Source organism: Zingiber officinale, chromosome 8A (assembly GCF_018446385.1).
Source record: "Zingiber officinale cultivar Zhangliang chromosome 8A, Zo_v1.1, whole genome shotgun sequence".
NCBI lineage: Eukaryota > Viridiplantae > Streptophyta > Magnoliopsida > Zingiberales > Zingiberaceae > Zingiber > Zingiber officinale.
In genome coordinates, this window is record NC_056000.1 from 63,250,765 (window position 1) to 63,263,842 (window position 13,078).

Below are 13,078 nucleotides of genomic sequence, written 5' to 3' on the forward strand. Positions count from 1 at the left end.
GATAAATAAGTTTCTTGATATGATTGATCCATCTCAAAGTACATTGCGAGCTCCTTCATACAACACAGAACATAAAGGTCGACCTACGGGTAGAGATGAGCAAAGTGGACGCCGCATATCTTCTTTCGGAGAAGCATCCACTTCAGGATCTAGGGTCTCTCAATCGATTACAACATCTCAAGGGAGAGGAAGACGTGGAAGAGGGTCGAAGGTTCGCAATACTCAAACGACCCATGATCACTCTCCAGTTCCACCCATCCGTGATACTTATATTGAGAAATTACCTGTGCCTCTGCAGCGTTATATTTCTCACACTGTTGATGTTCAACCTGATGGTCATTGTGGATTCAGGGCAATAGCTGCACTAATTGGGTATGGTGAAGAAGGTTGGGTTCAAGTACGATTTGAGCTTATAGAAGAGATTCAACAAAATAAGGATATATATGATCAACTTTATCCAGATCCAAATTTGGTAACCAATCTATTATTCTCATTGAATTATTTCGAGCAGTGGGCACCAGAAATATATTGGATGGACGCTATGCCTTTGGGAATTGTCATCGCATCAAGGTACAATCTTGTATTTCATACATTTGGTGAGAATATTGAGAATTATTTTACTTACTTGTCATTAAGAACTCCTCCAGTTCCAAACCAAGAACGTCGAGAAATAGTTATAGCTCATGTTGGCAATCACTTCGTACAAGTTTTCTTATATCCTCATTATCCTGTACCACCCATTCCAACTTGGTGGTGACAACATTCATCGTATGAAGCTAAAGGATGAGTCACTCGTTACAGGACACACGCTCATTTGTGGCACGAAGTAATAGGTGCACCACCACCAAACGCATCGGGAGCAGAATTTGGTAGCAATATTGATTAAGATTTCTATTTTTATATGTTTTTATGTTTTTTTGTATTATTACATGTACTCTTCATTTGAAAAAAAATATGTTTGTTCTTAAGTTATGAATATGTTCATTATTAATTGGTAGTATTTTTTTTAGTTTTAAATATAAACTAAAAATAAATAAAAGATTATAAACATATAAAAAAATTATTGAAAAAAAAATTGATAAAGAAATTGATTAAAAAAATTAATAAAAAAATAAAATTTAAAAAAAATCAATTGAAAAAATATAAGTATTATGAAAAAAATAATTAATTAAATTAATTAAAAAATAAAAACTAAATAAAATTTATATAAAATTGAAAAATAAAGTATTGATAAAAAAATAATAGATTAAATTAATTAAAAAATAAAACTAAATAAAATTAAAAATATAATTATATAAGAGTTATTTTTAAATAAAATTAATTAAAAAATTAAAACTAAATGAAAATTAAATGAAATAAAAAAAATAAAAAAAAACAAAGAAAAGACTACATGCATCTTTTGGCAAGGAGAGAGAGAGAGAAAGGGGAGGGGGAGGGAGGAGGTGGAGGGTGTGGGTATCAGACAGGGAAAAACAGCTCTCTTAGTATAATGAGTTCGATTGATTCAAGTTGTGTCATATCAATTGATGGGTTGAATGACTTTTTGATTTTAAAAATTAAAAAAGGATAACATGGGCTACTTTTTGATTTTGGTAGGGTAGCTGCAGCTGCTCCCATCATTTTGACCAACAAAATTAATTAAAAAAAATACAAACTCAATAGTCTATCTATCTTATACAAACAACTCCCGTCCCTTTACTCTTCTTCTCCTCCTCCTCCTCCGATTGGATTCCCATCTAATAGACAGAAATCGATCGAAAAATTCTAGGAGAAAGAAGAGAAAGATCGAGCAACAATAATGAACAGTCGACGAAGAGAAGAAGATGACACAACTCCGCTGCGTAAACTTCTGATCCCCGGCCCATTAGTCTCCTTTTCTGCTTGTTTTATGCTCCTCAGCCATCTCACGCCCACCGACGTCGACGTCATGCAGTTCACGCCGAAGCAGCCTCGCCGTCGGCAGCGTCGGTGGAGGAAGAAGAAACAGGGGAGCAGGTGCTGGAGAACTCGCCTGTGGAACAGGTGGCGCTGACGGTGCCCGTGGAGGACGACCCGTCGGCGCCGGCGCTGACGTTCCGGATGTGGGTGCTGGGGACGGCCTCCTGCGTGCTTCTCTCCTTTCTCAACCAGTTCTTCTGGTACCGGAAGGAGCCGCTGTCCATCACCGCCATCTCAGCCCAAATCGCAGTGGTGCCGCTCGGCCACCTCATGGCTGCCACGATCACCGACCGCGTCTTCTTCCGGGAAAGCCGGTGGGAGTTCACGCTCAACCCCGGGCCGTTCAACATCAAGGAGCATGTGCTCATCACCATCTTCGCCAACTCCGGCGCCGGCAGCGTCAAAGCCATCTACGTTGTCACCGCCGTCAAGATTTTCTACCGAAAGGACTTCAACTTCTTCGTCTCCCTCGTCGTCGTCATCACCACGCAGGCAAGTTATTTTTGTTAATTAATTTGAGAAAATAATTGTGACAAGAATTTCAGTTTCTAAAATTTGGTTGAAACATGAAGCAGGTGCTGGGATTCGGATGGGCAGGAATATTCCGGCGGTATCTCGTTGAGCCGGCGGCAATGTGGTGGCCGTACAATTTGGTGCAGGTCTCGCTATTTAGGTGAGGGATGAAAGTACTCCTTTTTTTTTTTTTCTTTTACAGATAAATATTTAAGCAAATATCAGAAACAACCCTTAGTCTTTATATTTCAAATCAGGAGCCATAAATTTAAAATTCTTTAAGACAACTAAAAATCATTTTTTTTCGAATTTATTGATATTTAAATGTAGTACAAATTCATTAAGCGACGAAGAGGATCAAGAGACAACTGAATTATAGTTGAGACTATCTTTTCATTGATATTGATTGACATGACAACAGCTCTTTGAATATATTTGAGATACAGTCATTAAAAAGGACACATAGATTTTTAAATTTATTAGAAAGAATACGTAACTGTATTATTTATTAGAAGACATTTTTGAAGTGTATTTCTTATAATGATGTTTATGTTAAATCTGACTTGTTTTTATTTTTTTATTTTTCACTCTCTCTTCTATTTTTTTTTTCTTTTTTATACATACATCCAACCATAACATAGACCAAAAATATAAATTATATTAAGCCCACAACATTTAAAGTTGAGTTGAAATCAAATTAGGTCTAATGTAATTTTATTTATTTATTTTTTTATTATATTTTAACATCTTTTAAAAATTAAAATAAATAATGAATAACATATTTAAACTCCTTACAATTTTAAAAATCCATATGAATTGAAATAAGTACAATCGGAGTTTTCTAAATTCATTAGTGGATTTTGATAAAAAAAATTCATTTATGTACCTAGAGAGTTCCAATTATATCAATTTCAGTTCTTGTGAATTTCTGATATTGCAAGAAGTTCAAATATACTATCCATTATTTATTTTGACTTCTAAGAGGTATTAAAAATATGATAAGAAATAATCGATAAAAATCTCCATATATTGGGCTTGATATAAATCATATCAAACGTATGTTGGGCCTGATAAATTTCAAAAGTGATAACCCAAAAAAACCTATAATTAAAGGTTTTAGTTTTGATATGCATGAAAATTAGGCAAAGGAATCTACAACTGATAGCATTCTTCTGTTCTTCAGGATCCTTGCATTGTATCATAGTGCAATTCCTAAACTAGATGAGAAAACTGGTGGCTTTATTTATGAAGCAGAATCGTCAGATGAAGCAGCATTTCTTGTTGCTGCCAAGGAATTTAGCTTTGAGTTTTGTAAGATAACTCAATCTAGTGTATTCATTAGGGAGAAATATGTTGAAGCAATCTCAATGGTCCGTGGGACAATTTATTTTGGTGTTTGGACAAAGAGTTTAAGTTAGGTTCACCCTTGTTATTTGATATGTGCACTTGAGTTGTACAGGACTGTAGGATACACATGTGACTCAAGTTGACGACTTCGGGTCCGGTGAAGGATGGAGCATCCGAGGGACCATGGACAAGGCAGCGAGGATAAGGGCCGAGGGAAGCGACTTCGACGCATACGCGAAGAATGACATTCAGGACGAGCTGTGAGTTTGAATGCATCCGAAGGACGAAAGTCAAAGGAAGTAGCCTTGAAGGCAAGAGGTCATGGCTGCAAAGAAGCACCAAGTGAGTCATAAGGGTGAGGGAACGAGTGCACGAGAGATTGTACTCGGAGTAAAATTTTAGTTTTAGGGTTTTACTGTAGCGTTACTGTAGTAGTACTGTAGCGCTACTGTAGCAGTCGACTGCATGTTTTAGCAGTGCAGTCGATTGGTGCAGTCGACCGAGTAGTCGATTGGGAGCGAACAGAATACTTCTGTTCGTTCGATCAGTGTGGATCAGTCGACTGCTAGTTTTAGCAGTCGACTGGTTTCGAGCCGTTGAGATGTAACGGTTGAATTTTCAAAAAGGGCAGTCGACTGCATATTTTGGCAATCGACTGGTAGGCGAGGTTTTCAACCCGCGACCTATATAACCAAAGCTTGGGAGTTTGGTTATAGTTGTCGAAATAGAGGTGGTTAATCTCTATTAGTAGTCTACCTGTGCCCTAGTTTGGAAAGAGTCCTTGGTGGGAGTTATGGTGAGGTTTCTCCACCCACAAGGAGCTACGTGAGCTAGTCGGAGGTCTTCCGAGGAGTAATCCACCGACGGATAGGGATCGTCCACCTTAAGGACACGTCGTGGAGTAGGAGCTTTATCTCTGAACCACGTAAATGATTGTGTAGCTTGGTTTGCATTCTTTCTTGTCTTTAGTTTAATTTCCTTTAGCTTGTTTGTTTTGTATATTCCGCTGCGCATACTAACAAGTGTAGGAAGATCAATCGATTTGGGGGTGTCATCTATCCAACCCCCCTTCAAGCCGGCCGACCGATCCCCTACAAGTGGTATCAGAGCTAGGACGCTCTCCTTTGGACTAATCGCCGAGGAAGCAAGAAGATGGCCGACTTGATAACACCTCCAAAGTTTGAAGGAGGAAGCCTTGGGGGTATCACATTTTGGAGGATGAAGATGGAAGTCTTCTTCAACACAGATTGGGATACCATGATGGTGATCAACGACCCGTTCGAAGTCCCAAGAGACAAGAAGGGGAAAAGACTCCGACCACGACATTGGACGGAAGAGCAAACATCATGTTCGGAGGCAAACTCAAAGGTAATATCAATCTTAATAGATATATTGCCGTCTAATGTGATAATTGGTATAGGTGAATATAAGAACGCCCATGATTTGTGGAGCAAGGTGAAGATGGTTCTATGGAAAGAACCTAAACCTACACAAAAAGAAGAAAAATCCAAGGAGATGGGTTTAATTGCTCAAGTTGAGGAGGAGCAAATGGAAGTTGAGTCACGCTCAACATCTGAGGAGGAAAAGGAAGATGAGATATCATCTACATCCTCAAGAATTGAAGAAAATTCCAAGACAAGTGAAGAAGAAAAAGAGGTATTGGAAGTGGTCAACCTAGCAAGCACCTCCACCGAAGTGAAGTCAAAGGACCACATAATTTGCTTCAGGTGCAATGAGAATGGGCACTACAAGAGTAGGTGTCCAATAAGTAAGAAGAAGGTAACTCCTAAACTCATTCAACTTAATTTGAATACTAATAAGGGTTGTAGGAATGAAGAAACCCAAGGAAGAAGGATGCACATCATATGCTTCACGTGTGGAGAGAAGGGCCACTATCACACCAAATGTCCCAAGAAGGGAGAGATTAAGAAGCTAGCGCATCTAAAGAAATGGGAGAAGAAGGAGAGAAGCAAGTGTCAAGGGGGAGCTTCAAGGGTAAGGGAGGTATACCCTAACTTGAATCGTAATTCAAATTCTTATACTCCCATGCATGCTAGGAAAAATAATGATTATCATTATGTCGCCATGCAAAATTTTGGATTTAAATATCATGATAGAAGTAGGGTAAATATGGATCATAACCCTAGGAAAGCAATTCATGATATATCTAGAAACGTTAGACCCAAGGAGATCCAAAATATTAATCCTAAGAAGGGGAGACACATGCCTAGAAAGGGTAGGTCTAGGAATATCCATGGTGGACATGTTAACTCTAGATTTAGGAACCTAGAAAGGAAAAATCAAGTTTTGAAGGCAAAACTTGATAAGTCGGAGAAAACCCTAGAAAGATTCAATGTTGGATCTAAGGGTTTAGGTATGGTGTTGGGTAGCCAAAGACCCAACAATGATAGATCGGATTTGGGATACCGATCTAGTGTCTCCAATGCTAAAGGAAAGTCATATGCTAGGGTTGCATATGACTATAGTAAGGATAAGCCAATAAATGGCAAGAGAAAGTCATTTAATGATAAGGTTAAATTAACCAAGGACAATATGTCCAAGGTTAAGAAGATGAGTTTTGTAGGTCAAGTGTCACCGGATGTGCACCGATGTTGCCTAGCTATTGTGGATGAGTCACCTAGGGAGGTGACTAAGGTTAAGAGCTCTAGGGGGAGCTCTAAGAGTCAAATTGGGACCTATGACCAATGGATCTCAAGTGAGTTTTACTTGGAAGTCTAGACAAGCCATGGAATGTGCCAAGTGGTTTGGAGACGGACTTGAGTGTCAAACCTAGGGGTTTGACACAATTGAGTTATGTTTCATGCTTAGAAATATGATATCGGGGTCATATAGCATGATATTTGATTTTGAATGTATAGATGTCATATAAACCAATGCTAGGGATGCTTTGTGGGTTAGTATGAGCAAATACATTAAGAGGAAGCCAAAACTAGGACTTTAGATCAACGTTCAATTGAACTTTTCTAGTTTTGTATTTTGTGTCAATCTTGAGATTTATGATAAATATATTTTATATATATTTTTCCCAAGTAGACATTGATAAAATAGACCTTTTCATAAAATTTGAGAATTTTTGGAGGTCTGTGGAATTTCTGGTGCATTTCTGAAGTTGGCTCAGAAAGGTTCATTTTTGCATGAATAGTGTACCACTCGACTGCTACAGTTAACAGTCGATTGGTAACAGTGTTTTTGAGCACGGAATGTCTCTGTAAACTCGTTTTCATGGAGCTAGTCGACTGGTACTTCTTGCAATCGACTGATACCAGTCTGAAAGTATTTTCAGCACTGGATTTTGACCGGGTCACCTCGTATAGATGTATGAGATCCATGGGAGATAAATACATGAGTTTAGGGTCAGTTGGATGATAAGTTTTCAATAATTGGGATATTGTTCGAAAGATTTTTGGATGTTAGGCAAAAGGAGAGAAGTAAAGGTTTAGTTGGGAAAACCTTAGTGTCTTTGCGTAGGGGGAGCCTTAGGATAGGTTCCAATACATGTTTGCATTTTTATTTTGGCGTTGTAAGTCTAAGTGTGTAGCCTTGGCATCGTAAGTTCATTCGGCAGTGTAAGTCCAAGTGTGTAGCCTTAGCAACGTAAGTTCATTCGGCGGTGTAAGTCCAAGTGTGTAGCCTTAACAACATAAGTCCATTCGACGGTGTAAGTCCAAGTGTGTAGCCTTGGCAGCGTAAGTCCATTTGTTTTAACATTTTTATTTGTTATTATGTTTTCCCTAACTTAAACGTATTGTCAAACATCAAAAAGGGGGAGATTTTTGAAGCAATCCTAATGGTCCGTGGGACCATGTGTTTTGGTGTTTGGGCAAAAGGTTTAAGTTAGGTTCACCTTTGTTATTTGATATGTGTACTTGAGTTGTACAGGACTGCAGGATACACATGTGACTCAGGTTGACGACTTCGGGTCTGGTGAAGGATGGAGCATCCGAGGGACCGTGGACAAGGCAGCGAGGACAAAGGCCGAGAGAAGCGACTTCGAGGCATACTCGAAGGATGGCATTCGGGACGAGCCGTGGGTTTGAATGCATACGAGGGACGAGAGACAAAGGAAGTAGCATTGAAGGCAAGAGGTCATGGTTGCAAAGAAGCACCAAGTGAGTCATAAGGGTGAGGGTACGAGTGCACGAGAGATTGTACTCGGAGTAAAATTCTAGTTTTAGGATTTTACTGTAGCGTCACTGCAGCAGTATTGTAGCGTTACTGCAGCAGTATTGTAGCGATATTGTAGTAGTCGACTGCATGTTTTAGCAGTCGACTGGTGCAGTCGACTGGGAGCGAACAGAATGCTTCTGTTCGTTCGGTCAGTGTGGAGCAGTCGACTGGTATCGAGCTGTTAGGATGTAACGGTCGAATTTCTAAAGAAGACAGTCGACTGCATGTTTTGGCAGTCGACTAGTAGGCAGGGTTTTCAACCTGCGACCTATATAACCAAAGCTTGGAAGCTTGGTTATAGTTGACGAAATAGAGGTGATTAATCTCTATTAGTAGTCTACCTGTGCCCTAGCTTGGAAAGAGTCCTTGGTGGGAGTTGTGGTGAGGTTTTTCCATCCACAAGGAGCTACGTGAGCTAGCCGGAGGTCTTCTGGTGAGTAATTCACTGACGAATAGGGATCGTCCACCTCAAGGACACGCCGTGGAGTAGGAGCTTTATCTCCGAACCACGTAAATGATTGTGTAGCTTGGTTTACATTCTTTCTTATAGTTTAATTTCCTTTAGCTTGTTTGTTTTGTATATTCCGCTGCGCATACTAACAAGTGTAGGAAGATCAATCGATTTGGAGGCGCCGTCTATCCAACCCCTCTTCAAGCTGGCCGACCGATCCCCTACAAAATATTCATTTTCTGAAGATCTTATTGAGAGGTAACAATTTAGTTTGCATGTTTTAATCAACAGATTTTCATTTTTTTATGAAGATTTTGGCGACTTGATATTTTATTCTGACATAGGGAGAATAAGATTCTCAATCTATTGGAATTCAATAGCAAAAGGAAGAGAATGTAATTGTGCATAATGTAAGTGGGAAAAATTTTCTTCTTTGCAAAGGTGTTGATAGGTATGTTTAATTTTTATACAAAGGATTTTTTTTTTTTGATTGGAGATGTAGTTTGTGTGAATTATGTCTTTAGTCAGATCTGAAATCACTGATGTAGGTGGTAAATAAGAATTGAATTGTTATTGCGATTTGATTTTTTTTTAAAAAAAAATATTTTTATTGAGTAGCATTATATTTTTGATTCTGAAAGGTTTTAAAATTTAATCAGAAATAATCGACAAAAATCTCTATACGTGGGCTTGATATGAATCATATCAAATCCAATATAGGTCTAATTTAAAATCATATCTGGCCCATATTAGGTTTGATATGAAATCATATTAGTCTCAGCATGAGCTTGATATGGTTCATATCAGCTCAATGTATGGAGATTTTTATCAATTATTTTTTATTATATTTTAATATCTTCTAGAAGCTAAAATAATTTAATTTATACATATAATATAATGAATCTTATGGATAACATATTTGAACTCCTTGCAATATCAAAAATTGATAGAAACTGAAATAGATGTAATTGAAGCTCTCTAGGTCCATTAGTAGATTTCAGTCAAAACCCACTAATGGACCTAGAGAGCTCCAATTATACTCATTTCAGTTCTCGTGGATTTCTGAGATTACAAGGAGTTCCAATATGCTAGTCATTGTTTATTTTGACTTCTAGAAGATATTAAAAATAGTAACGAAGAATCTACAAAAAAAAATCTCCATGTTGGGTCTGATATGATTCATATCATGCCCATGCATGAAAATTTTTGTCGATTCATCCTTATTATATTTTTATACGTTCATATAAGCTGAAATAAATAATGGATCAGTTTCTATCGATTTTTAGGGCTGCAAAATGTTCAAATATACTATCTATTGATTATTTCGACTTCTTTAAATGTATTAAAATGTTATAAAAAAATCAACTAAACTCTAAATATCGTGAGCCTGATATGATTTGCATTTCAGGTTTATGTTATGCATGTATAAAAAAAAGAGAGGAAAGAGAAGAGGAGAGGAGAGAAAAAAAATATGATTGGTTCCATACATATGAAAGAGGAAATAGAAGAGAGTGAGAAATGACGAAGAAAAAAAAAGTCAGATTTGTCAGAAGGATAAAATAGAAAATGCACTTAAAAAGGTGCATCCTTCGGTAAATACTAAAGTAGCGTGTATCTTTTGATAAATTTAAAAATCTACATACTCTTTTTAGTAAATGTCGTTTGAGATATGTCTCACTAGTATGTGGATTGATGTAGATGATTCGTGCAAGAGAGTTGCCATAGATTAATATAAAATCGGTTTTCATCAGGCATAGAATCAACCATCTTACATTTGCTATTATTATGGGATGAGATATGAGGTGTTGCTACATGAGGTTTTGAAGTCGAAACTCGGTACGTTCGAGCAAGTCTTCCCATGTCTTGGCTATATACACTAATAACTAGTAGTTATCTATGATTTACTTTCTCTGTATTGATCTAGGGATAAATTGACAGGAACACTGGAAATATTATTATTGGATGAAATCCTTCGTATCGATCTATTCTAGTCCCAAGAGGGATGACAAAATGATTGATACGGTGCATAAAGGTGTGGTTTAATAAGGTCAGACAGTTAGAAGTCAAGGGGATGTGGCAGTCAAGGATAGTCAGAAGTTAAGGAGACGTGACAGTCAATGACAGTCAGAAGTCAAGGGGACGTGACAGTTGTTGGTACAATTTATACTAACGGTCTAATTCAGGTTTCAATGAATGAAAAATAAATAAAGTTAGGTTTGGTTGTGATTTAACCACTTGATTAAGTGAGCAGAAAATCCAGCTAGGTCAACCGATAGGTCGACGGATTGACCGGATATCTGGCAAGAAATTCAGCTAAGTCGACGGGCCGACCGGATAGTTGATACAAAGTCCAGATAGGTCAACGAGCTAACCTGATATCTGGCAAGAAGTCCAATTAGATCAACGGGCTGATTGGATAGTTGGCATGAAGTCCAGACAGGTCGACGAGCTGACCGGATGTCTGGCAAGCTGTTAAGTTAAGGTAAATCACTAGAGGAGAGTGACTAAGTGAGGACGTGTCCCGGTTAGAGGGACAACAGACGTCGGTCCAGTTTAGGTCCATTTAGAATTCCTAAGCTGAGATCTTGACTAGTTCCTGGTCCTAGGAGGACAGGAACTAATTATTATCCTTTATTATTAATTATTATTTGTCCTAATACTTGTTTTGTAAGTTATTTGGACTAACGTTGTTTTGCAGGACAAAAGGAGAAAAATTATCTTTGGATGAACAATGCCGAAGGTGCCTTTAAGCAGTGAAGGTGCCTTTCGTAGGATAAATTTTGGCTGAAGTCGTTGATAAGTGTCGGGCTGTTCGGGATTAAATTTGCCTCATTGGAGGCGCCTTCCATGGCTATGGAAGCCGCCTTCCATGTCTTTTATAAGGCTGTCTCGAGAAGGCATTGAAACAACACTGAGATACGAGTTACTACGCATCCTTTTGAGCTTTCGACTGCCCCAGGCTTCTGCTACAACTCTGCTGCGAAGCTGCTGCACCCGACAACTGCTTTGAAAACTTCTGATCGCAGCCGGTAGATCGACACCGACACACGAGTGCTTCTACTTCCATTTCTAAAAGTGTCAGTAACATTTCATTTATGTACTTGTTTACTACTTTAAGAAGAGAAGTGTAGGCTGTTATACTGCCCCTATTCTTGTACTTGATTCCCTCTTCTGGAGGTCCTGGAAGAGATTTTTAGTGGATTACCCATCGATAGGTCCACGTGACCTGGGTCTTGGAGTAAGAGTCATCGAAGGCTCCGAACTAAGTAAACATGTTTGTGTTTTCTGGTGTTTGTCTGTTTTTTTATGCTTATCCGCTGCGTACTCATAATTTAAAACCGACAAAATAAGTTTTTGAAAACCATATGATTCACCCTCTCTTTCACATGTGATCGATCCAACAAGTGGTATTAGAGCAGGTTGTGCTCTGATTTGATGCAACCATCAATCAAGTCGGAGGAATCACTTTCAGATTTATTTTTGAATTGGTAAAACTTTTCAAATAATTTTTTTCGTTCGATTTTAATTTGAGATTGGTGCAACACCTCTCAAATTTTTTAATATTTTTATATTTATATCTCAAACTCTGTTAATCCAAGACAAAATCTTGGTACCTTCTTTAGTTTATCTTTTCAACACTCAAATGACACAACTTGAAGGGTACAACACTGTTCGTTCTTCTCTATTCAACGGTGATGACTGGAGGTATATTTGAAGATCGACTTTGACCAGTGGTTCAACATCACCAGAGGCTACAAGGTTCTAGTCGACACCGCCAGAATTCCAATGAACTTGGAATAGTGGAATCCGGAAATGAAGAAGAAGACTCAGATCGACTTCAAGGCTCGCAACACACTCTAGTACAGGCTAACGAAGGAAGAACTGAACTGCGTCGGTCCACATAAAAATACAAAGGAGTTGTGGGATAAACTTATCGAATTGCACGAGGGAACCAACGATGCGAAGATAACAAAAAGAGATCTTTATTTAAATAAATTATTTAACATAAAAATGCAAGAAGGAGAATCTGCGAGTCAACTACACGTAAGGATAAAAGACATCCTCAACATACTTCACACCATCGGCCACCAGATGGAGCACCGTGACCTGATAAGGTATGCCCTCAAAATAGACTAACTCAAAATTATTTTGTGAATGCCTATAAAATTTTGAAGAAACTCTCTAAATTAAATCTAAATGAATTATTTTATGAACTTGAACTCCATGAATAGACTAACTTAAAACAGGTCGAGAAAGGTGTTACTCTTCTTGCAAGACCCTCAAAAGAAGCTAAACATAAGAACAAACCTGAATCAGAAGTTGAGTCTGACCAAGATTCAGAGGATGAAGAATGCCTGGTGAACCTGGTAAGAAAGATGTTCATCAGGAGAAAGAAGAATTTCAGCAAAAAAAGACCCGCAGAAGATCAACTCCACCACCAACTCTAACAACAAGAATGTGACTTGCTTTGTGTATAACAAGAAGGGACACTACAAGACCGACTACCCGAATTTGAAGAAGAAGAAGAAGACCTTCAAAGTGACGTGGGACTAATCATCCAGAGATGAATTAGATGGCGGAGAACCGAAGCACTCCAACTACCTCGCGTTGATGGCTTACGAAATAGAATCGGAGAATGAA

General features: G+C 38.2%; 1 protein-coding gene across 1 annotated transcript in view; it reads left to right on the plus strand.

Annotated features, from left to right (window-relative positions):
- The first annotated feature begins 1,704 nt into the window (after positions 1–1,704).
- LOC122009276 (oligopeptide transporter 7-like) overlaps positions 1,705–13,078 on the plus strand; it is a 48,525-nt gene continuing 37,151 nt past the window's right edge. The window contains exons 1-3 of the mRNA XM_042565378.1: positions 1,705–1,841; positions 1,934–2,430; positions 2,514–2,611. Of these exons, the coding sequence (XP_042421312.1) occupies positions 1,799–1,841; positions 1,934–2,430; positions 2,514–2,611 (638 nt within the window). The 5' untranslated portion in view covers positions 1,705–1,798. The remainder of the gene's footprint in view (positions 1,842–1,933; positions 2,431–2,513; positions 2,612–13,078) is intronic.